General features: G+C 40.9%; 1 protein-coding gene across 1 annotated transcript in view; it reads left to right on the forward strand.

Moving 5' to 3' along the window:
• LOC126470911 (lisH domain-containing protein ARMC9-like) overlaps positions 1-25,386 on the forward strand; it is a 198,052-nt gene that overhangs the window by 150,419 nt on the left and 22,247 nt on the right. Inside the window, exons 15-16 of the mRNA XM_050098942.1 lie at positions 4,496-4,601; positions 10,113-10,240. Coding sequence (XP_049954899.1) covers positions 4,496-4,601; positions 10,113-10,240 — 234 coding nt within the window. The remainder of the gene's footprint in view (positions 1-4,495; positions 4,602-10,112; positions 10,241-25,386) is intronic.

The raw sequence follows: 25,386 nt of genomic DNA on the forward strand, positions 1-25,386 counted from the left end.
GCATATATGTGACAAGTGTTGACCTAGAAGCCATAGTTATTATAGTAGTAAATTTCCTAGCTGTGTTGGGAAAGAACCAGAGTTCCAATCACTAATAGAAAGCACTGCAGCATAAATTGTTATAGGTACTGAAAGCTGGCTAAAGCTGAAAATAGGTTCAGCTGAAATTTTTACAAATGACACAATGATGTTCAGAAATTTTAGGCTAAATACATTTGGTGGTTTCATGTTTGCTGCTGTTAGAAGTGGTCTGTATTGTACCAAAATTGAGGTAGATAGTTAGTGTCAGTTTGTATGGGTAGAGCTTATACTTGACAACCAGAATAAATTTATAACAACTGTCTTTTGCCAACCTCCCAACTGAGATGATATAGGTGCTGAACAGTCCAAAGCAGACTTAAGTTTCATTTAAAATAGGTATCCCACTTATACAGTTATTCTTACTTGTGACTTCAATCTACCCTTGATATGTTGCTGAAAATATATCTTTTAAAGTCAGTGACAGACATAAAACATCATCCAAAATCATACTAAATGCTTTCTCCAAACATTATTTTAAATAGGCAGTTCGGGAGCTCACCCAAAGTTAAATGGTTGTAAAAACATGGTCGACCTCTTAGCAACAAGTAATCCCAAGCAAATAGGGAGCATTATGATGGATATAGCAGTTAGTGTCGACAAGGTCGTTGTAGTCAGACTGAATACTGTAACATCCAAACCCACCGAAAATGAACACAAAATATATCTATTTAAAAAAAGCAGGTAAAGTGGGCTTGATGCCTTCTCAGAGACAGCCTCCGTTCCTTCCAAACTAACCATGAAAGTGTAGACCAGATGTGGCTTGGATTCAAAGAAATAGAATTGACAGCAGTGGAGAGATTTATACCACCAAATAAATTTATAAGAGATGGAACTGGAACCCCCCCCCCCCCCCCCAACCATTAATGATCAGTGGTACACAAAACACATCAGAACACTGTTACAGAAGCAACCAAAAAAGCATGTCAAATTTAAAAGATGTTAACATCCCCAACTTTGGCCAAGTTTTACAGAAGCTCAGTATTTAGTGTGAACTTCAGTGTAAGTTCCACTCCGTTGCAAAACCTAGCAGAAAATCGAAATAGATTCTGGTCATATGTTAAGAACACCACTGGCAAGACACAATCGATACCTTCACTGCATGATAGTGATGGTAATGCACGAGTGGCAGTGCCACTAAAGCAGAGTTACTAAATATGGTTTTCAAAAAATTCCTTCACCAAAGAAGACAAAGTAAATATTCCAGAATTTGAATTAAAAACTGCTGCCAATTTGACTACCTTAGTACTAGATATCCTTGGTGTAACAAAGAAACTTAAATCACTTAATAATGGCAAAGTCCTCTGATCCAGATTGTATACAAGCCAGATTCCTTTTAGAGTATGCAATATAATAACCCCATACTTAAAAATCATATACAACCATTCGCTCAATGAAAAATTTATACTGTCTCCAAACTTTATGAACTACCTCGAGGAAGATGATATGTTGACACACATTCAGCAATGATTCAGAAAATATCATTCTTGTGAAAAACAACTAGCTCTTTATTCTCATGAAGTAGTGAGTGCTACCAACAAGAGATCTCAAATTGACACCATATTTCTAGATTTCCAAAAGGCTTTTGATACTGTTCCTCATTAATGGCTTCTAATCAAATTGTGACACAAAAACTATGCCATATTTAAAAGAATACAGAATGGTGTGAGAAGTTGCATTGACCCTAAATAATTGAAAGTGTGAGGTCACCCACATGAGTACTAAAAGAAATCCGTTAAATTTTGGTTACACGATAAATCACTCAAATCTAAAAGCTGTCAGTTCAACTAAATATCTAGGGATTACAATTATGAACAACTTAAATTGGAATGATCACATAGCTAATGTCATAGGGAAGGCAAACCAAAGACTTTGATTTATTGACAGAACTTGTAGGAGATGCAGCAAGTATACTAAAGAGACTACCTACACTATGCTTGTCCATTCTCTGCTAGACTATTGCTGTGTGGTATGGGATCCTTTCCAGATATGACTGATGGGGCACATAGAAAAAGTTCAAAGAAGAGCAGCTTGTTTTATATTTTCATGGAAAAAGGGGAGATAGTGTCACAGATATGATACATTAGTTAGGGGCAATTATTAAAATCAAGGCTTTATTTGTTGCAGAAAGATCTTTTAATGATGTTTCAATCTTCAATGTTGTCCTCTGAATGTGAAAATATTTTGTTGACATCTGCCTACTCTGGGAGTAATGATCCTCATAATAAAATAAGAGAAATCAGACCTCACACGGAATGATGTAAGTGTTCATTTTCCCTTGTAATATACAGGGTGAGTCACTAACTATTGCCACCAAGAATAATGCTGAAAGTATGATAGGAGCTGAAAAGTTTGTGGGACAAATGTTGCATGGAACGATGGGGGGCCATAATATGACGGTTTTTTGTTGCTTGGTGGGGTCGCTTCAGAGATATGAAGCTCCACTTTGTTTTTTTCAAATGGGATGCTGTAGTTTGGTACTTATATTGTGATAGTGGCTATCAGGACAAATCCAATGATGTGTTACAGTAAAGTCTCTGAAGGTCAAAAAGGCGGCATGAACATCCATTTACAGAAGGTGTTCAAAGTGATGACCATTGGTATCAATGCAGTGCTGCTGTCTTCTTATCATGGATTGAGTGGTATCCCTTATCACATTGGCACTTACCGAAGCATATGCTCTGACAATTCTCTCTTGCATATCTTCAGGTGTAGTTGGAACATCTTTATAAACGATATCTTTTACGAATCCCCACAAGTAAAAATCCAGAGGTGTCAAGTCTGGCGAACGAGCCGGCTATGACACATCTCCGCATCCAATCCAACGATTTGGGAATTCTCTCTGGAACTCGTTTCTAGCCATCAGCAAAAAATTTGCTGGACACCCATCATGTTGATACCACATTCTGTTCCTTGTTCCTAAAGGTATTTCTTCCAATAACAGACCTAACGTTTTTTGCAGGAATGTGGTCTACTTCCTACCATTAAGATTTCCTTCGATTAAATAGGGGCCTATAATTTTGTCCTCCAGAATCCCACACCATACAGTCATTGACCACAGTTTTTGGTGTGCATCTTGCCGCTGCCAACATGGATTTTCAGTTGCCCAATAATGCAATTTATGCGAATTAACATTTCCATGTTTCATGAATGTAGCCTCGTCAGTAAATAAAATCAAATTAATAAATGTGTCATCCCTCTGAATCTGAAGTTGAGCCCATCGGCAGAATTCAATCCGATGCATACAATCCGTACCAGTTAATTCTTGGTGGAGACTGATATGGTAATGATGATATTTATGGCAATGCAGATCATGAACAATACTACTCTGGCTCATGCCAGATTCCCTTGAGATTTGAAGTGAACTAACACAAGGATCTCGAACCACAGCGGCAAAGAGTACCAATTTCCATTTCCTCATTAGTAATTTTCCTTTGCCAGATATGTTTCCGATGCGTTAAAGATTCAGTTGTCCTCAGTTTATCATACACACATTTAAATGTATGACGTTTAGGGTGAGAACGTTGAGGACATTTTTCAGTGTAGAAGTCTTTAGCTCTCACTGAATTTCGTTGACATTCTCCGTAAATGATAAGCATATTGACTTGTTCTTCGAAGGAATACGTCATTCACATTCACTTGATTCAATGATTCTAGTCTTACCATTCCTATTACTGTTGTATTGCGAAGCCATCGAATGGTGTTTACATATCAATCGCACGTTAGATAGATATGCCGTATTCAGTGAATATTTACTATTTGCACGCTATACAAGAGAGAATGTTACACATTATTGGATTTGCCTCGATAGCCACTATCAGAAAATAAGTACCAGACTATAGCATCCCTAAAAAAAAAAAAAAAAAAAAAAAAAAGGTTGACCTTCATATCTCTGATGCTCCCATAGTTAGCAACAAAAAACCAACGCCATATTACGGCCCCCATTGTTCCATGCAACATTTGTCCCACAAACTTTACAGCTACTATCATACTTTCGGAGTTATTCTAGGTGGTAGTAGTTAGTGATTCACCCTGTAGAGAGGGGAATGGTAGAGAAATAATGTGCAAGTGGTTCGATGAACCCTCTACCAACAATTAGCTGTGAACTGCAGATTAGTCATGTATATGTAGATGTGGTTTATGTGTGTAAAACATCAAGGAAATTTAAGGATACAGGCTATCCCCATCCACCTGTGAAGCATTTTGAGGGTTCTGTTATGGTTTGGGTGAGTTTTGTGGTCACACCGAAAGAAAAGGTAACTAGTAAGGACTGTGAAACTAATTTATGTGCTCATGTTTAATCAATGGCCAGTGGCACATGTAGTGTTCTCGGCAGGGACTGCAACATTCAGACTGATAATGCCCTCACGTAGACAGCTGAAACATCCAAAATTATATTTTCATTCATGGTTTATAGGTTTGGTTTTGCCATCGAATACATTACCTCATGCAGGAGAACCTGTTTTCCGTGCTACCACACCCCAGCTGCAGCGGTCACAGGCACTCGGTCATCCATCAAATGCGTAAGTATCTTTCTACATTTACTGGCTTGTTTAGTACTGTACTGTTTCTGTGATTTAAAAATGAAAAATTGCCATCATTATAAGAATTTATTTTAGCAGTACTGAATTTGGGCTAATAATATTGATCACAGTAGCACAAGCAATACTCTTAATCATAAAATGGAATTAGCTTACAAATTATGTATGCTAAAGGACGTCAAGCCTCATTGAAAGACAGCCTCAGTGGCAAACTGGTGAAGCTCAGAGTGGCTGTTTTTGTCAGTGATTCCTATGACTCCTCACCCATTATCCCCACCTTCAAGTGATTGCCACATCAGTGCATATTCTACTTGAAATAATAGTGTGCTCTGTATACTTATCCCTGACAGTCAGGCCAAATAGGTCTCATTGAAGATCTCTCCTCTTACTTCTCCCTTCTTACTACACAACCTGACAACTCTCCTTCTGTTAAGATGGAGTGGAGTTCAGATCCTCTACTACCCACTGATATTTAAGTTTGTTTTCTGTAAACCTTTCAAGATCAGTGCTAGAATGCTCCCTTTAAAGAGGTTACAGCCAGTTTACTTTGTAACTTTATACAACTGAGATAGTACCCTGTTGCTAATGATATTGATATCAAAGAGTTTTCACTCTAATCTGTATTTATTCTTGTTGAAAACATAAATGCCCATAATATGCAATGGACTGTTTCTGAATGCCACCCTCCCCACCCCCACCCTTCTCACAGTCCTTTTTAAGAGAAAATAGGAAAGTTGTATTTGTGGCTTATCGGCTTATGATAATAATACCACTACAGAATCTGAATCACCTGAAACTTTGTAAGCCTACCCATTCCCAGATTAAAACTATGCAAAATACTGTCATTGAAGCTACTATCCTCCAGCAGCAGGAGAAGTGTCATGTGCCCCATATACCAATGATCCGAAACAATTTACTCACTCATGTTAAGTGATTTTCATTCCCAGTCAAGAGTTTGTTGACAATAGTAATAAACAAGACTGATGGTTGGAGAGAGAGGAGAAGCAAAGATGGGTACAGAGGGGGTGGAGGAAATAGACATAGAGAGGGAGGAAGAGGAGACAGACAAACAGAGAGATGGGGGAGGAGGAGGAGGAGGAGGAAGGTAGTGGGGAGGAGGAGATGGACAGAGAGGGGGAGATGGGGGTGGTGGACAGAGAGGGGTTGAGGAGGAGGATATGGACAGAGAAAGTGGGGAGAAGGAGATCAGAATGTATATCAAGATCCGATATATGTTTAGCAATTGTGACCATTACTGGATTTGCTAGTGTAATATAAAGTGGAGTAATGTGAGAAAAGGAAAGTTTCACATTAGGAATGAGACCAGTATGAGGTCCACTCATCATTTCCATCAATAACATGCCTCACCTGATGAGGGATACAGGCAGTCAGTCATTTGAAATATGTCTCAGCATCCAGTGAGACTCTCCCATGTATCCAACAGTAGGTCTCACAGTTGGTCAGGTGTGTGGGGTGCTGGTGTCCACCAGTGTAAGTTCCTCCGACACTTCATTTTGTCCCGCAAATTTTCAATGGGCTTCAAGTCCAGTGCATGTACAGGCAAGTTGATCAGGTTCACATCAGCCTGTTGTTGAAACCATTGTTGAACAATTCAATTTGTGTTAATTGGTGAGTCATTCTGCTAAAACTGGATCACTTCATTGGGACAGCCCACTGAAAACTTCATATTGGACAAGTGCCAGAGACATTCTGACAGTAAATGAGTGCTTGTCATGTACCTGCCTGTGGAACAATGTGTTATCATGTTCGGCATCCCTCACCTATATCCGTGTTATGTTTACATGTATCAACAAACAATACAATGTAAAAAATAAATAAAAAAGGGGGATGGGCAGATAGGGGATGGGGAAATGGACAGAGTGAGTGGGGAGGAGGAGATGAACAGAGACAAGGGGGAGGAAGTGCTAGGTAGAGATGAGAGGAGGAGATGAACAGACAGATCAGGAAGAGGAAATGGACAAAAAAGGGAAGAGGAGATGGGCAGAGAGTGGGGGATGGAGGAGATGGACAAAGAGAGGGGGAGGAGGAGATTGACAGAGAGAGGGGCAGAAGTACACAGACAGAGAGAGGGGCAGAAGTAGATGGACTAGGAGTAGAGGGAGTAAAGGGTGGAGGAGGTGAAGAGAGAGAGCAGGTGGTGGAGATGGACAGATAGAGGGAGGAGGTGGAGATGGCCTTATAGAAGAGTGGAATAAATGCATACACAGGCAACTACAGGTACTCAGCTATTATATATGAGGGTTGGGACTTAAATTCACAGTCGATGCAAAAGAGTTACATGTTTGTACCTGTTACTGTCCTTCAAAATAGTCACCACCATTGTGTAAAGCCCATTGCCAGCGATGTGGAAGGCGTAGTGTACCATTAGCAGAGCCTGTTCTGTTGATGGTGCAAATGGAGCGGTCTACCCAAGAATCACTATAACTTTAGACTGCTCCATTCGCATCATCAACAGAACAGGCTCTGCTAACAGTATACTACGCCTTCCACATCACTAGCAACGGATTCTAAACAATGCGGGCGACTACTTTGAAGGACAGTAACAGGTGCAAACACGTAATTCTTTTGTATCGGTTGTGAATAAATAGTTGCCACTATTTAAGTTCCAACCCTTGTGTATAAAACAATATGTGGTAATTGTACTCAATCACAAAAAATGAAAAAGATCTATAAGTAAAATACAATAAGAAGGGAATAAATACACTGATAAAATTGTGGTACATATGGTGCTGCTGATGTTGCCGGTGTGCATTGCATTATCACTGGTGTGAGCTGGATACAACCAAAGGTACCCAAGCTTATCAGGACATGTCAACAGTTTTATTTTGTCAACTGTAAAAGTCACATGCAATCACAAAAAATATGCCAATAGTGAAATAAAAGCTTAGAATAGTGAAACATTACAGAAGTTTACTGGTATGTTACTGCTGCTCAGGTGGTGTGACAAACCCAAAATTTTGACTTTGATTGTATGTACTCATGTTTCTAGCCAAATTTTCAATTCCATAACAATTGAATTATCAAACTGGCTGGAAACATAACAACATATACAGATGAATTACCTCAAGAAATGCTTAAGTATCATGCTGGATGTTAATAACATGCCATACTTCTGAAATCATTCTGCACCTACATGGATACTCTGCAAATCACACTTAAGTGCCTGGCAGACTACTCTGAAGCAAAACATGAGACAGGAGACTTTAAGAAGATATCATAGTGCATTGTAAAATACAGCAGTCTCATCAGTACTGGTGGTCTAGCAGTGAAGCACATGGCTGGAAACTAAAAGGTCTTGGGATCAAATTCTGGCCAGAACATGGAATATTTCAGTCTGCCTTTAACCGTAGCCTTCACCATCCAATGATGTGAAGATTCATCAGGAACAACACTTGGTTTGGATTCCACATTAAACTTTAGATCCCCTTTCCCTGCTAATATTACTAGGTTATGTTAGGGACATGCAAGTTGCCGAAGTGGAATCCAATTGTAAGACTTGCACCAGGTTTTTGAACCACATGGAATTCACGCAGTCCTTTAATAGATCCATTGAAAGAACCGGTGTAACTTTAATTATTAGTGATATGTTTGCTATCACTGAATTTCTCCTAACACTAATCAGGGAAAACCACAAATGAATACTAAACAGCAAAGCCAGACTGGAGGCAAAGCATAATTCACTGAAGAGAGAGAGAGAGAGAGAGAGAGAGAGGGGGGGGGGGGGGGGGAGGGGGAGGGAGAGAGAGAGCACACTGAGAGTGAAAATATGTGTGTGTGTGGTCTGATGTTCAACTTTAGATATATACTTGTTTCTCAATATTTCAATCGAAGAAATTGTTAATAATGTGTGTCAAATAGTTAATTAGTGGTTCTCTGGAAAAGAACTTTTCCTTAAATTTGGAAAAAGAAAACAGTGTACTCAGTTCTGCACAATAAACAAAATATTGCCAACAGTTAATGCAGTCCAATTACAGGCATCAGTGAATAATGTAGAACAGTCAGAATATTCTGTGTACAAATTTTTATTTGAAGTGGAACAATCATATTGCAGAGCTTCTGAGCCAGCAAAGCTCAGCAACTTAAACTCTTCATGTAATTGCTAGTTTGTGAAGCAAACTAATTTTCATTTCAGTTTTGCATATTTCACCTTATCAATACTTTAGGGCATATTTCTTGGGGGTAACTCATCAGTTAGGAAGGGAGCATTGATTGGTAAAAGTGAAGAGTGAGAGTAATATATGGTGTTCATCCATAGTCATCTTATAAGTACCTCTTTAAGGAGTTAGGCATTCTAACTGCACCTTCACACAATTTTGTCATACGTAATCCATCATAATTTTAGAATTTTTCAATATGCTGCCAGAAAATTCGTTAATAATTTGCACAATATCATAATATATCTGGCAAGTAGCAATAAAAATTTTAAATCAAATCTCAAATCAGTTCTGAACAACTCCTTCAATCCCATAGATGAATATTTAATTAAACCAGGGTAAAATGTATAGTAAAACAGAAAAAAATATGATTGCTTTTTTGTGTTTCAGTTGTAACATGGGTAGTGACTAAGACCAGTATCCATTTATGCCCTTGTGCTAATTAGTATTCTGAAAATATGTAGCATGCAGCAATATACAAAATTATAATTAGAAATAATTTCAGTAATCCATTGAATGTGTAATTAATTAGATAATCTGTTAAACTGACATTTGTTGCAAATGTTAATCTCTTCAAATAATTTGAAAATGTCACTCAAGGTTTTTTTTTTTGTAATATTACATGCAATGAAAAAAGCATTCAACACTAAGTAACACCCAAGCACTGCATTGTGGTAACAACTGCTGTGTCAGGCACTTGTCAGTGAAAGAATTAAAATAAGTTCAGCTACAGAATGGCTGTAGATATAATCATCTATCTGTGCTAAATTTGCCTCAGCCTGCATCATATTGTTATGTATGTTACTTTCAGGTTTGTAATTATTATTAACATTGTTAAGCAATGCTCCCTCAACGTATAAGTGCTTTGGTACATTTAATGTAATGTAATTATGGCTAATGTACTGTTATTTTATTACTTTTCTAGTTCTCATTTTGCAGTTTAGAAGAAACACTGTGCTTATTTCATCAGTATGTTGTAACTATTACTACAGCTCAAAACTGTTTATGGTGCAATAAATCATAACAGCAAAGAAAATATGATTGGCTGCTGTTCTTCTTTTTGAATTACAGGCTTAAAAATTCGATAATCATAATCAAACAGTCAATGGGTGTACTGCCGATCATAGTGTCCAGACCCATTTGATGCTATGAACAGGCATTACATCCACAGACTGTTCGATCAACTTGTATTCTGGGAGAAACTGAGTATTAGAGTTTTAGCATCGGACCTCGATGTTGTAATTAATTAGTATGTGTTATAGTTCACAAAGTTCAGAAGTTATATGCTTATGATTTATTGGTAACTCTTTGTCTTAAGGCTGATATTAGAGAACATTGACTCAGCAACTGATGGGGAAAGCACAAAGGAAGTTGTCACATTTAATGACATACTGTCTGGTCCTCTTCAGATGGCTGTACTTGGCTCAGAAGTGGCACATTCAGCAGGTAACTATGTGACATGGCATAATGTTAACTAATTCTTAAGTTCTATCATAAATGTGCCTGCTATTGGCCAATATAACTGAATTGCACTACTGTAATAGAAACCACAGCTCGTGTAATTTCCAATTTTACAGTATTAGCATTACCAACAGTCTCTTTCCAATAGTTAACAGAAAATATGATTTTCAATATTTCTTACAAATGTCTTACATTGCTCTCTTTCTCGCTTAGTTATGCAGGATATTCCTATCAAATGTGGCACATTTCATCATAAAATACCTTTCTACATCATTAGAAAATAGCATAGGTTGGAAGGTAATCAGATTAAGAGAAAAATTTGAAAGACACAACTTGTGCAATGTTAAACTCGCAGGGCTCGTCTACTGTTTTTCTTAATTTTTATTTGTATCCATGCTGGGAAACATCATAATCTATTTATAATGAAGTGCAGTATATTGCCAGGGTGTAAAAGGTATCAAATCATTATTCAAAGTAAGAAATAACAAGTATGGAAATGTAGTAACAATAAATCTCAATTGTCAATGTATCTAAATCTAATAAAACCTTCATGTGGATGCAGTTCGTTACTGTTAATTTTGTTTGTTGCTGTTAATTTTGCATGTTTACCTTGACTGCATGTTTACCTTGATTGTGTATTAAAATAATTTAAATCATCATAGTGACTGCCACATTGTGTTCGTTTTTTAAATTTTTTTATTTGATGTTTACTTGGATACATTTGGCAGTAAAAGTATATTATTTGCGAATTTAAAAAAAAGAGAATTGACTTGGACTCCATATTTGTGTAACAATGCAACTCATTAGATGATATCCTACCCTGTCAGTTTTCACAACTGCAATTAACACTTTGCCTCTTAAGGACACTCATGGTGAAATACCCTCAGACTTCAAGAAGAATATAATAATTCCAATCCCAAAGAAAGCAGGTGTTGACAGATGTGAAAATTACCAAACTATCAGTTTAATAAGCCACAGCTGCAAAATACTAACACAAATTCTTTACAGACAAATGAGACAAATGGAAAAACTCATAGAAGCCGACCTCGGGGAAGATCAGTTTGGATTTCGTAGAAATGTTGGAACATGTGAGGCAATACTGACCCTAAGACTTATCTTAGAAGAAAGATTAAGGAAAGGCAAACCTACATTTCTAGCATTTGTAGACTTAGAGAAAGCTTTTGACAATGTTGAATGGAATACACTCTTTCAAATTCTAAAGGTGGCAGGGGTAAAATACTGTGAGTGAAAGGCTATTTACAATTTGTACAGAAACCAGATGGCAGTTATAAGAGTCGAGGGGCATGAAAGGGAAGAGTGGTTGGGAAGGGAGTGAGACAGGGTTGTAGCCTCTCCCCGATGTTATTCAATCTGTATATTGAGCAGGCAGTAAAGGAAACAAAAGAAAAATTCAGAGTAGGTATTAAAATCCATGGAGAAGAAATAAAAACTTTGAGATTCACTGATGACATTGTAATTCTGTCAGAGACAGCAAAGGACTTCGAAGAGCAGTTGAATGGAATGGACAGTGTCTTGAAAGGAGGATATAAGATGAACATCAACAAAAGCAAAATGAGGATAATGGAATGAAGTCGAATAAACTCGGGTGATGCTGAGGGAATTAGATTAGGAAATGAGACACTTAAAGTAGTAAAGGAGTTAAGCTATTTGGGGAGCAAAATAACTGATGTAGAGAGGATATAAAATATAGACTGGCAATGGCAAGGAAAGCGTTTCTGAAGAAGAGAAATTTGTTAACATCAAGTATAGATTTAAGTGTCAGGAAGTTGTTTCTGAAAGTATTTGTATGGAGTGTAGCCATGTATGGAAGTGAAACATGGACAATAAATAGTTTGGACAAAAAGAGAATAGAAGCCTTTGAAATGTGGTGGTGAATGCTGAAGATTAGATGGGTAGATCACATAACTAATGAGGAAGTATTGAATAGGATTGGGGAGAAGAGGAGTTTGTGGCACAACTTGACAAGAAGAAGGGATCGGTTGGTAGGACATGTTCTGAGGCATCAAGGGACCACAAACTTAGCATTGGAGGACAGCATGGAGGGTAAAAATCGTAGAGGGAGACCAAGAGATGAATACACTAAGCAGATTCAGAAGGATGTAGGTTGCAGTAAGTACTGGGAAATGAAGCTTGCACAAGATAGAGTAGCATGGAGAGCTGCATCAAACCAGTCTCAGGACTGAAGACCACAACAACAAAAAACAAGTTTTTTGTGAGCAATTCTTTCTAAATCCATGCTGATTTGTGGACAGAAGTTTTTTTCTGTCTCAGGAAATATACTATATATGTGGTGTCATACATTATTGACACCACACCAGGCAGAACACATCCCGAGGTTGCCAGTAAACCTTGCGACAGCCTCACGAATCCACAGCCATCTAGAAGCCACACCTCCTGCTGTATACGTGAGCAGCACCACCACCTAGGCAACTTAAGTAAGATACAGCACTGATTTCATCCAGTTTGACTGTGGAGTTCCTCAAGTAAATTAGCAGTCTTATTCATAGTTTCTCTGTACTATGATTGTTTGGGATGACTAAGCTCTGACTAAAGGATTTCTGGAATACAGTTGGACTTGCTGCATTAAAGTTAATTCACTCAAATTATGTGTATTTTTAACTATTTCTGTTTTCTGTGTAAGTGCCCACCTATTCCTCAGTATCCAACCTCAGGCAGATCTAACGATATTCCAAATAGAATATGCTCAAGAATTCTGCAGCAAATCAATGTTAAGATTGTTAATCTGTAATTTTGCAAGTCTGTTTGTTTACCCTTCTTATATAAAGGAACCATCTCTGCTATTTCCAAGTTGCGTAGGACCTTACTTTATGTTGGATGGGAGATTCATGATAAATGCAAGCTAAGTAAGGGGCCAATGCCAAAGAGCACTCTCTGTAAAACCAAACTGAAGTTCCATTCGGGCCTGGTGACTTATTTGTTTTCAGCTATTTCTGTTGCTTCTCAGTGCCAGGAATTCCTCCATAAGGGAGTGCGACAGTCAAATGATGGTATGTCTGTAAGATCCTACTGTGTTAATCATCTTTTAAATGTGAAATTTAAAGCCTAAGCTTTCCTTTTGCTATCTTCTATTGCCACACCAGATTGGTTCTTCAAGCAACTGAATAAAAGCCTTCAACCTGCTTAGTACACTTTCCAGGTTAGGTGATAGTTTGAGGTTATCTGATGGATACTCAACAGTTGATATACAGAGAGCAAAACCAGATCATATACAAAACAAAGACACTTAGAATGTCAACATTTTAACTGTAAATTGCCAAAGCATTTGTAACAAAGTCCCTGAATTTACAACCCTCCAGCAAAGCTGTTGCATTCAAATTATATTCAGAAAAGAGTACCAGAATTCTCTTGGGTTCTCTACAAGATTTTTTCACTGACAAATTATGGCGGAGTTTTTGTATGCTCTGCACATCAGTCTTTGTATAGACACACAAATTATTACTAACTTTTGTCTTCTGACATTTCCTCGTTCTTTTGTGAACCAAGTGTGCAACAATCTTGTATCCTCAGCATTTTCTGAAATTTATTATTAAGCCCCAGTGAGTCTTTTCTACCCTTAATCCACCTACTGAGCACATACATCTCGGAGCACAATTTATAATCTGTTTAAACTTTGCCCCTAGTTCCTCTATACCCATCATATTGGCACTAAATGATGTCCATCAATGTCTAAATAGGGTGCTAATAACTGCTTATCTGCTGTATCCAGCATAAAAGCCCTTCTAGCCTTCTTGACAGATTTATTAACTTTAGTAACTGTCATTGATGTGATGACATCATGATTGCTGAAACCTGTCTCTATACTGACACTGTTGATACGGTCAGGCCTGTTTGTAGCTATAAGTTCTAAAGTAATTCCATTGAGCGTAAGTTTGTTGAACTAGCTGCTTGAGACAGTTTTTGGAAAATGTGCTCAGAACTACTTCACAAGACTATCTGCCCGTACCACCTTCAGTGAATCCATAGAAATCCTAGTCTATACTTCATAGGCTACAGTCGTCTCCAGCTAACATTAGATGAAATGAATTGTTGATGGCTTACAGCTACCAGCCACAAATTGGTTTTAGAATACTTTATTCTAAAAGCACTGTTGCTGATTTTGAATTTTTCACAATTCACCAACAGGTGGTTTTTTTCTGCGCTTTCATGAAAACAAATTATGCATTGGTTTCCTCTGAGTTGCCCTGGGACAAACAATAATTCTAGGGCAATTCAGAGGAAACTAGTGTATAATTTGTTTTGATGAAAGCATGAAAAAAACCATCTGATGATCAACTGTGAAAAATTCAAAACCAGTAATGGTGTTTTTTGGATAAAGTAACCTAAAAACAATTTGTGGCTGGTTTCTGTCCACCATCAGCAATTTATTTCATATAGCAGCCACGGTCTCCAACCGTTTCTTCATTTGACAAACCTACATTAACTTTAGGTGATTATGGTACTTCTGCATTGCTGAGCACAGACTTTCTTTGAATGATTCTACAACTGATATGATGTAATTGAGCTGCCAGGAAAACGTCTGATGACAAGTGGTTAGACATGTCCAGACAACTTCACACTCGGACACAATTTTGACCTTGATGGACACAATATTTTTGTCAATTGCAGTGTACATCATGGCTCCTATTGCATCTAAGCTGTCTTTTTGATATATGTTCCATGCCTTGTTAAATACACTATGTGATCAAAAGTATCTGGACACCTGGCTGAAAATGACTTACAGGTTCGTAGCGTCTTCCATCGGTAGATGGAACCAATATGGTGTTGGCCCACCGTTAGCCTTGGTGACAGCTTCCACTCTTGCAGGCATATATTCAGTCAAGTGCTGGAAGCTTTCTTGGGGAATGGCAGCCCATTCTTTCACAGAGTGCTGCCCTGAGGAGAGGTATCGATGTCAGTCGGTGAGGCGTGGCACGAAGTCAGCATTCTAAAACATCCCAAAGGTGTTCTATAGGATTCAGGTCAGGACTCTGTGCAGGCTAGTCCATTACAGGAATGTTATTGTCATGTAAACACCCCGCCACAGGCCATGCGTTATGAACAAGTGCTTGACTGTGTTGAAAGATGCGGTCACCATCCCCAAATTGCTCTTCAACAGTGAGAAGCAAGAAAGTGCTTAAAACATCAATTTAGGCCTGTGCTATGATAGTGCCATGCAAAACAACAAAGTGTGCAAGCCCCCTCCATGAAAAACACAACCACACCATAACACCACTGCCTCCGAATTTTACTGTTGGCATTACACACGCTGGCGGATGACATTCACCAGGCATTCGCCATCCCCACACTCTGCCATCAGATCACCACACTGTGTACCATGATTCATCACTCCACACAACGTTTTTCCACTGTTTGATCATCCAATGTTTACACTCCTTACATCAAGTGAGGAGTCGTTTGGCATCAACCAGCGTGATTTGTGGCTTATGAGCAGCTGCTTGACCATGAGATCCAAGTTTTCTCAGTGGACCCTGATGCAGTTTGGAATTCCTGTGTCATGGTCTGGATGATGTCTGCCTATTACACATTACAATCCTCTTCAACTGTCAGCGGTCTCTGTGAGTCAACAGACAAGATCGGCCTGTACGCTTTTGTGCTTTACGTATCCCTTCATGTTTCCACTTCACTATCACATCAGAAACAGTGAACCTAGGGATGTTTGGGGATGTTTGTGAGTGTGGAAATCTTGTGTACAGATGTATGACACAAGTGATACCCAATCACCAGACCACGTTCGAAGTCCGTGAGTTCTGCGGAATGCCCCATTCTGCTCTCTCACGATGTCTAATGACTACTGAGGTCGCTGATACGGAGTACCTGACAGTAGGTGGCAGCACAATGCACCTAATAGGAAAAATGTATGTTTTTGGGGGTGTCTGGATACTTTTGATCACAAAGTGTAATTCAGAGTTTTCTTCTTCTGGTTTTGTCCAGCTCTCACTTCTTAATATAATTTGAGTGTGACAGTTTTGCTGGAGGGTTGTAAATTTAGGGACTTTGTCACAAATTCTTTGGCAGTTTACTATTAAACTCTTGACATTCGAAGTGTCTTTACTTTGTATATGGTCTGGTTTTGCCCTCTGCATATCAACTGTCGAGGTTCATCAAAGAACTTAAAACTATCGCCTAGCCTAAAAAACCCACAAGGACACTCCAAACATTCTCTGCTGCATGAGTAGCTGATTCTTCTGTATACTGAATATTCTACAATTCTCCAGCCCATATCTCCCTCAAAAACAATAAATCTTACGTAGGTGACAACATCTCAAGTAAAATATGTATCTCTGCCACAGAAGATGTTTCTAAACAGACTGATATATGGCATCATCAGATATCTTTACAAAACAAATTGTAACACAGATGTTAATAATTACTGACCAATTTCATTACTCACTTCATCCTCAAATGTACTGGAAAAAATTATGTATGCAAAAACCATTGCACATCCTCTCAAAATAGAATGCTTTGTCACTCTCAGTTTCGATTTAAAAGAGTCTCTCCACAGAAGATGCTGTTTCTCAATTGATAAATCAGACTGTAAATAATTTAAATGACAAAATATTGCCTACTGGTATTGTTTGTGGCTTATCAAAAGCATTTGATTGCACAATTCACAGTATTCTCCCATAGAATCAAAAATATTATGGTATCAGAAATCTTGCTGGTAAATGGAGCATTAAGAAACTCATGGAGTGTATGCAGTCAAATATTATCTTCAGAACAGGGAGTAACCATTACAGATGACTATAGGGGTCAATACTGGTACATGCAAATGATTTGTCTACAGATATCCAAGAGCAGAAATAGTTCTCTTTACTGATGATTGAAGTCTAATGAAGTAATTTCAACATAATGAAGTAACTTCAACATTCTTGAAAATTAATAACTGGTTCTCTGCAATTGGACTGTCACTGAACATAGAGACATCACAGTACATGCAATTCTACGAGGCCTGACAACAGCATTATAAATAATGGAGAAGGGTAAATCAATAAATGAAATGGAATATTCTAAATTTGTTGGTGTTTGTATTGGTATGAACCTTGGATGCCACATTTTACAGATCCTCTTACATGTGTTAAGACCTGCAACTGCTGTGTTATGGATAAAATCAAATTTTGGAGGCAAAAATGTCAAAAAGTTGACTTATGTATTCTGTGCTAACTCATCACTAAGAAAAAAAGATTGTTGTACAGAAGCATGTAATAGGGATAATATTTGGTGTGTACTTTAGAACCTCTCTTATACAGCTCTTTAAATGGACTTACTGACAACACTCTCACAAAACGTTTGCTACCTAATGAAGTTTGTTGCTAACAATCAATTACAGTTTTATTTCAAAACACCACTGACATTCATAAATAGATACTAGAAATAGAAATGACTCACTGAGCCATAATGTGGCATAGAAATGAGTGAGATGTGTAGCCATCTTTGTCCACCTTCTCACTGATGTAAAAAATTTAATAGATACTAAAATTAACTTCAAACATGAACTGAAATCTCATCTGCTTCACAACTCCTACTGTCTAGAACAATTTCTGATATGTAATAATAAGATTTGTGTGTGTGTGTGTGTGTGTGTGTGTGTGTGTGTGTGTGTGTCTGTGAGAGAGAGAGAAGAGAGAGAGAGAGAGAGAGAGATAGAGAGAGAGAGAGAGAGAGAGAGAGAGAGAGAGAGAGATTGAACATAGCTAAGGATAAATCACTTTATGGATGTTAATAATACTGATAAAAACTTAAGAAATCATGTAAATGATTAGCATGTTATCATATTTTCAACTGAGAACAAGAGCAATATCACAGTGAAAAATTGCAATCATGAACAGTGGAACATGCAAATAACTAACTCCTATTTCAACTCAATCTATTAATTACTGGAATGGACCAGTGAGGTCTTCAGTGTGAAAGCTATTTATAATTTCCCGTAATATTTTGAAGGCACGTCAAAAGACATCATAATATGATCCTGCAGGCCAACTCAGTTTGGCAGTAAGTGCTTCTTCCCAAACAGATTTCATTTTATTACTTCCTCAGCTGACAAATGCATTAGCAATCACCTTTTTAGTTACTTGCTGTGCCTTTTTGGTAAACCATTGTGTTACATTTTAAATTTAGCTTTTAATATATATGTTACTTGGCTGATTTACTTACATTTATAACACATTCTGCCCCGTGTGGGCCCGGGGATTAGAAAAGGCCCAAGGTATTCCTGCCTGTCGTAAGAGGCGACTAAAAGGAGTCTCACACCTTTTGGCCTTTATGTGATGGTCCCCTGTAGGGTTTGACCTACATTTTTCAAAATTTTCCTGAAGAGCAAGCCAATTGGGGAAGGGTGCCTTACTTGGTGCACCGTGTCAATCATGCATTGAGATCCTTAGCCCATGGAATTCTTTGCACCTTATTTCCAGCATGGTAGTCAGTCCGTTGTGGTGGGGTCATCATGTACCCTGTTGGTTGTAGCCCCCTGACTACACAGGGATCGCTCTGCTGATGCCTGCACCGTTAACTCCCCATGTATACCAAGGAGTAGATGCCTGTCACCTTGGGGTATCACAACTCCCGGCAATGACCGGGAGGTCCCCTGGTCAGAGCGGGTGGTATCAGAGCGAATGATGCGCAATGAAGTGTACCACATCATCACTTGGTGGTGATCAAACACCAGCAGTCTCTAAGCGTTCCAAGTCTCAGTACAATGCAAGGAAGTACGATCCTAAATCATTCCCCTCCCTGGCCACACCATGGGAGGAATTCCAGGCTTAGGATGGCAGCGAACATTATTCACCACAGTACCTCGTATGTATGAGAGTGATGGGGACTCTTTTGTCTTGATGAAGCCTCAGTTTTTTGTAGAGCATTTAGAGGACAAGTTTAGGGAGGTGGAGGGCTTGTCCAAAATATGGTCAGGGTCAGTCTTGATAAAAACGGCATCCTCTGCCCAGTCATGGGTATTACTTGCTTGTGACAACCTGGGTGACGTTTTTATTACTATCACGCCTCATAAGAGCTTAAATATGGTCCAGGGTATTACATTACAGAGAGACCTTCTTTTGCAGTCTGACGCCAAGCTGCACACCTCTTAGAGCAACGAAGAGTTCATTTCATCTGGCACGTCCATCAGGGTCCAAAGGATAATCAGTCTGCCACCAGTGCCTTCATCTTGGCCTTCGAGGGTGACACATTTCCCGAAAAGGTCAAGGTGATGGTCTACCGCTGTGATGTCAAGCCATACATTCCTCCCCCAATGTGATGCTTTAAGTGCTGGAAGTTCAGCCATATGTCTTCCCGCTGTACTTCCAGCATCATATGTCAAAATTGTGGATGTCCATCCTGTCCCAATACTCCATGTGCTCTGCCTCCATCTGTGGAGAGCATCATTCCCCTTGCTCACCAGACTGCAGGATTTTACAGCAAGAAAGGAAAATCATGGGATACCAGACCCTTGACCAACTGACCTGCACTGAGGCTAAGAGGAAATTTGAGTGCCTACATCCTGTGGGTATGACCTCTTCTTATGCTGCTGCTATGAGAACAGTTGTAGCCCCATCAGTTCCAGTTGGCTCTTAGAACCGGAAGACTACACCTGCCCCCTTGATGGTTGGGGGGGGCACTTCCCTCTCTGTTGTTCCCACACCACCTACCTCGGGAGCACTGTCCCTCAAACCATCAGGGACACCAGTCCCCGCTTCTCAGCCAGAGAAGCATAAGTCTTCTTTGGCTCCTCTCGCTAGGAAGGGGTCCCTTGGGTCACTCCCTTCCCAAGTTCATACAAGTGAGAATGTGGGCACCCGCCAGTGGCTGAAGTGCCCACAGGCAGCTGGTCGTAGGGCTTCAAGATCCTCCTCAGTCCTAGAGACTGAATCAGTGAAGCCCTCCCAGCCAGAGAAACCCAAGGATCAGCAAGAGAAATCCAGAAAGAAGACACCCAAGACCAAGGGAATTGTGGTGAAACTCACACCACCGCTGCCTACAAGCTCTGCGTCTGTGGATGAGGTGAAGATTCTGGCGTCCACCAAGGACCTAGATCTTGCCAAACCCTCAGACGCAATGGATATAGCCTGCTCAGGAAATAAGTCAGTGGCAGCAGGTGACCCTGAGACATAGACTGCCTCATTGAGTGTTTCATGCCTTCCCAGTCTCACGATCATGTCATCCTCCAGTGAAATTGCGGCAGTTTTTTCCACCACCTGGCTGAGCTACGGCAACTGTTAAGCTTTACACCTGGTTTCTACATTTCCCTTCAGGAAATCTGGTTCCCAGCAATGCGGACCCCTGCCCTTCATGGCTACAGGGGATATTACAAGAACTGTAGCGAATATAATAGTGTGTCAGGTGGAGTTTGCACTTATGCCCTAAACTCAGTATGTAGTGAACTTGTGCCGCTTCAAACTCCTTTTGAAGCTGTCGCTGTCAGGATAAGGACGATGCAGGAAATAACTGTCTGCAATGTATATCTCCCTCCAGATGGTGCAGTACCCCTGAATGTATTGGCTGCACTGATTGATCGACTCCCTAAACCTTTCCTATTTTTGGGAGATTTTAATGCCCATAATCCCTTGTGGGGTAGCACCATGCTTATTGGCCGTGGCAGAGATGTCGAAAATTTACCGTCCCAACCCAACCTCTGCCTCTTAAATAATGGGGCTGACACACATTTCAGTGTGGCTCATGGTAGTTACTCGGCCATTGATTTATTGATTTGTAGCCCAGGACTTCTCCCATCTATCCACTGGAGAGCACATGATTGACCCTTGTGGTAGTGACCACTTCCCCATCTTCCTCTCACTCGCCTGGCATCATGGACACCTACCCAAATGGGCTTTAAACAAGGCACACTGGGTAGCATTTACCTCTGCTGTCACCATTTAATATACCCCACATGGTGCCATTGATGTCGTGATCGAGCAAGTCACTACAACGATCATTTCTGTGGTGGGAAACGTGATCCCTTGTTCTCTAGATTGCCCCCAGTGAAAGACAGTCCTTTGGTGGTTGCTGGAAGTCACTGAGGCAATTAAAGACCGTTGGTGAGCTCTACAGCAACATAAGTGGCACTTGATGAAATAAATCTTGGGTGAATGTGCATAGGACACAATATTTTGGCAATCGACCACGTTGCCATCATCAGGTGCACTGATGTGTTGACCGGCAGTGGGCCGGCGCCAGTATATATAGGACTCTTGTACACAGAGCTCACACCGTTTCTGACAGGGACAGTCTCCAACAAGAATTGGACCCTCTGAAAACCGTGTTTTGGAGGAATGGTTACAAGGAAGGGCAAATTCGGAAGGCTCTACATCCCACACCTGGAGCACCGGCGAAAACTGAGGATGAACCTCAGGAGGAGCAGCCTTGGCTATTATTCCATTTTGTGGGACCTTATCTGGAAAAATTGGACACATTTTATGCAAACACCAAGTGAAAACAATCTTCTGTCCTCCAAGCAAAACCAAGAGTCTTCTTGGTAGTGTTCAAGGACAACCTTGGTCTACGTAAATCAGGGGTTTATCAGATACCTTGCCAATGCGGTAGTGTATACGTAGGGAGACCATGCGTACCATTGAGGACCGATGCCGAGAACAGGAACGGCATACTAGACTGCAACAGCCCAGTAAGTTGGCAATCACTGAGCAGTGCCTGTTGGAACTCCACAGCATGGATTATGACCAAACCAAAGTCCTGACACAGACTTCCAAAGACTGGGACTGTGTCATCAAAGAAGCCATAGAGATCAGAGTAAGGGAGCCACAACTAAATCGTGACAGTGGTTACATCCTTAGCAAGGCATGGGAACCCGCGATCACCCGGACTAAGAAGAAAAAGCACATTTCCCAGAGTGTACCGACTTCGGGGGAGGAGGGAAGAATAACGAGAGTGGTGCCAGCAGGCCCTCCTGAATGAGAAGACCAAGGACGCAGCACCCAAACGGCAGGAGAACAGACGCTGTACCTGGACCACGCGTGGGGTGCGGACTGCACCGACTCATAGGAAGCGCCTGAGGGAGGAGCGGGAGGGGAATTGTCCTATATATACTGGTGCCGGCCCACCGCTGGTCACTACATCAGCGCACCTGATGATGGCAATGTGGTCGATTGCCGAAATATTGTGTCCTATGCACACTCATACCAGACTGTTCACTCGAGATTTATTTTGTCATAAAATACGCCTGGAGAAATTGAAGAATCACATACGTGGCACTTTTACCTAGAGCACCTAATAGTCTTTAAGTGACTCTGTGCCCGCGTTCACATGCTTATAAAACAATGGAAACAGGAGTGTTGGGAGATGCACGTCTTGACCATTGGATGCCATACATCACATTCCTGAGTCTGGACGAAGATCAGATGTCTTTTTGGGTACCAGACCACAATAAGTGCACCTGGCGTTAATATCAATGCCGTGCTCTGTACCGACGCAAACACTATTGCTGACCACTTTGCTGAGCACTATGCTCAAGTTCCTGCATCAGAGGACTACCTCCCAAGCCTTTTGCACTCTGAAATGGTGGAGGGAAAGGAGAGTCCTCTTGTTCACTACATGCCACAGTGAACCCTATAACACCCCATTTACAGAGTGGGAGCTCCTCAGCACCCTTGCACACTGCCACAACACAGCTCCTGGGCCAGATCAGACCCACAGTCAGATGATGAAACATCTCTCGTCTGACTACAAGTGATACCTTCTCATCATCTTCAACTGGATCTAGTGCAATGGCATCTTTCCATTGCAATGGCAGGAGAGCACCACCATTCTGATGCTAAAACCCAGTAAAAACCCACCTGATGTGGATAGCTATTGGTCCATCAGCTTCACCAACATTCTCTGTAAGCTGCTGGAATGTATGGTGTGTTGGCAGTTGGGTTGGGTGCTGGAGTCACATGGCCTACTGCCTCAATATCAGGGAGGCATCCGCCAGGGTCGCTCTACCACTGATAAACCTGTATACCTCGAGTCTGCCATCCGAACAGCCTTTTCCAGATGCCAACACCTGGTTGCCATCTTTTTTGACTTATGTAAAGCGTATGACATGATTTACCAACATCATATCCTTGCCACATTGTATAAGTGGTGTCTCCAGGGCCTGCTACTGATTTTTATCCAAAACTTCCTGTTGCTCCATACTTTCCATGTCCAAGGTGGTGCCTCCCATAGTTCCACCCATATTCAGGAGAATGGCATTCTGCAGGACTCCATATTGAGTGTATCTCCATTTTTAGTGACCATTAACAGGCTAGCAGCAGCTGTAGGACTGTCAGTTTCCCCTTCTCTGTATGCAGATGACTTCTGCGTTTTGCATTGCTCCTCCAATACTGGTGTTGCTGAGTGGTGCCTACAGGGAGCCATTCACGAGGCACAGTCATGGGCTTTAGCTTATGGCTTCCAGTTTTCAGCAGTGAAGTCATGTGTCATGCTCTTCTGTTGGTGTCGTTCCATTCATCAAGAACCATAACTTTAGCTTAATGATGATCCACTCTCTGTAGTGAGGACATGTCAATTCTTAGGACTGGTTTTTGATGTCCGACTGTCTTGGCAACCTCAGCTTCGTCAGCTTAAACGGAAGTGCCGGCAGCACCTCAATGCTCTCCACTGCCTGAGCAACACCAACTGGGGTGTAGATCACTCTACACTGCTGCAGCTCTACAGAGCCCTTGTTCAATCCCACCTTGACTATGGGAGTCTGGTTTATGGTTCGGCGCCACCCTCCGCGTTGCGTTTACTCAACCCAGTGCACCACTGTGGTGTTTGCCTAGTGACAGGAGCTTTTAGTACGAGTCTGGTGGAGGCCAGAGTCCCTCCATTGTGGATCTGATGTACACAACTGCTCACCAGTTATGTTGTACACATTCGTAATTCTCCTGAGCATCCGAATTACCATCTCCTTTTCCCACCCATGGCAATTCATCTGCCGCATTGGCGGCCCAGGTCAGGGCACATGATTGCATTTTGCGTGTGAACCCTTCTCTCAGAACTGGAGTCCTTCCTTCTACCACCTCTACTTGAGGTCCATTCACATGCACCTCCATGGTGTACACCTCGGCTGATGCTTTGTCTGGACCTTTTCCATGGCCCTAAGGACTCCATTAACCCCACCGATCTTCGCTGTCACTTCCTCTAGATTCTTAACGTGTTCTGGGTCTCTGAAGTTGTTTACACTAATGGCTCAATGGTTGATGGTAATGCTGGCTTCACCTATGTCCACAGAGGCCATATTCCACAGCATTCTTTGGCTGCTGGCTGCAGTGTATTCACTGCAGAGCTTGTGGCCATATCTTGTGCACTTCAGTACATCCATTCCTGTTCTGGTAGGTCGTTTCTTCTCTGTTCTGACTCCCTGAACAGCTTACAAGCTATCAGCCATTGCTATCCTCACCATCTTTTGGTAGCAAACATCCAGTAGTCCATCTCTGCCCTGGAGCAGTCCAATCGTTCAGTGATGTTTGTGTGGGCCCCAGGACATGTCGGAATCCCAGGCAACAAACTTGCTGACAGGCTGGCCAAACAGGATAAGCAGACACCACTCCTGGAGATGGGAATCTCTGAAACTGATCTGCATTCTGTCTTATGCTGCAAGGTTTTTTGGCTTTGGGAGACGAAGCGGCATAACAATATTCACAACAAACTGTGTGTCACTGAGGAGACTGCAAATGTGTGGAAGTCTTCTCTGCAGGCTTCTCGCAGGGAATCAGTTGTCCTTCGTCGGCTCTGCATTGGCCATATGTAGCTCACACATAGTTACCTCCTCTGTCACGTGGACCCACCTCAATGTCACTGTGGCTCCCAAATAACAGTCGTCCACCTCTTGCTGGACTGTCCACTTTTAGCCACTCTGCAGCAGTCTTTTAACTTTCCCAGCACCCTACCATTGGTGTTGGATGACAATTCCTCAACAGCAGCTTTAGTTTTACGTTTTATTTGTGAGGGTAGCTTTTATCATTTGATCTGAGTTTTAGCGCATGTCCTTTGTCCCTCTCTGTCCTCCACCCTAGGGCTTTTGAGTGGAGGTTTTAATGTGTTGCAGAGTGGCTGGCTTCTCCTTTTTTATTCTCATGGCCAGACAGCCATGGTAATCTGCTTTCTTGTTTTTAATCTCT

The sequence above is a fragment of the Schistocerca serialis genome, chromosome 3 (genome assembly GCF_023864345.2).
Source record: "Schistocerca serialis cubense isolate TAMUIC-IGC-003099 chromosome 3, iqSchSeri2.2, whole genome shotgun sequence".
Taxonomy (NCBI): domain Eukaryota; kingdom Metazoa; phylum Arthropoda; class Insecta; order Orthoptera; family Acrididae; genus Schistocerca; species Schistocerca serialis.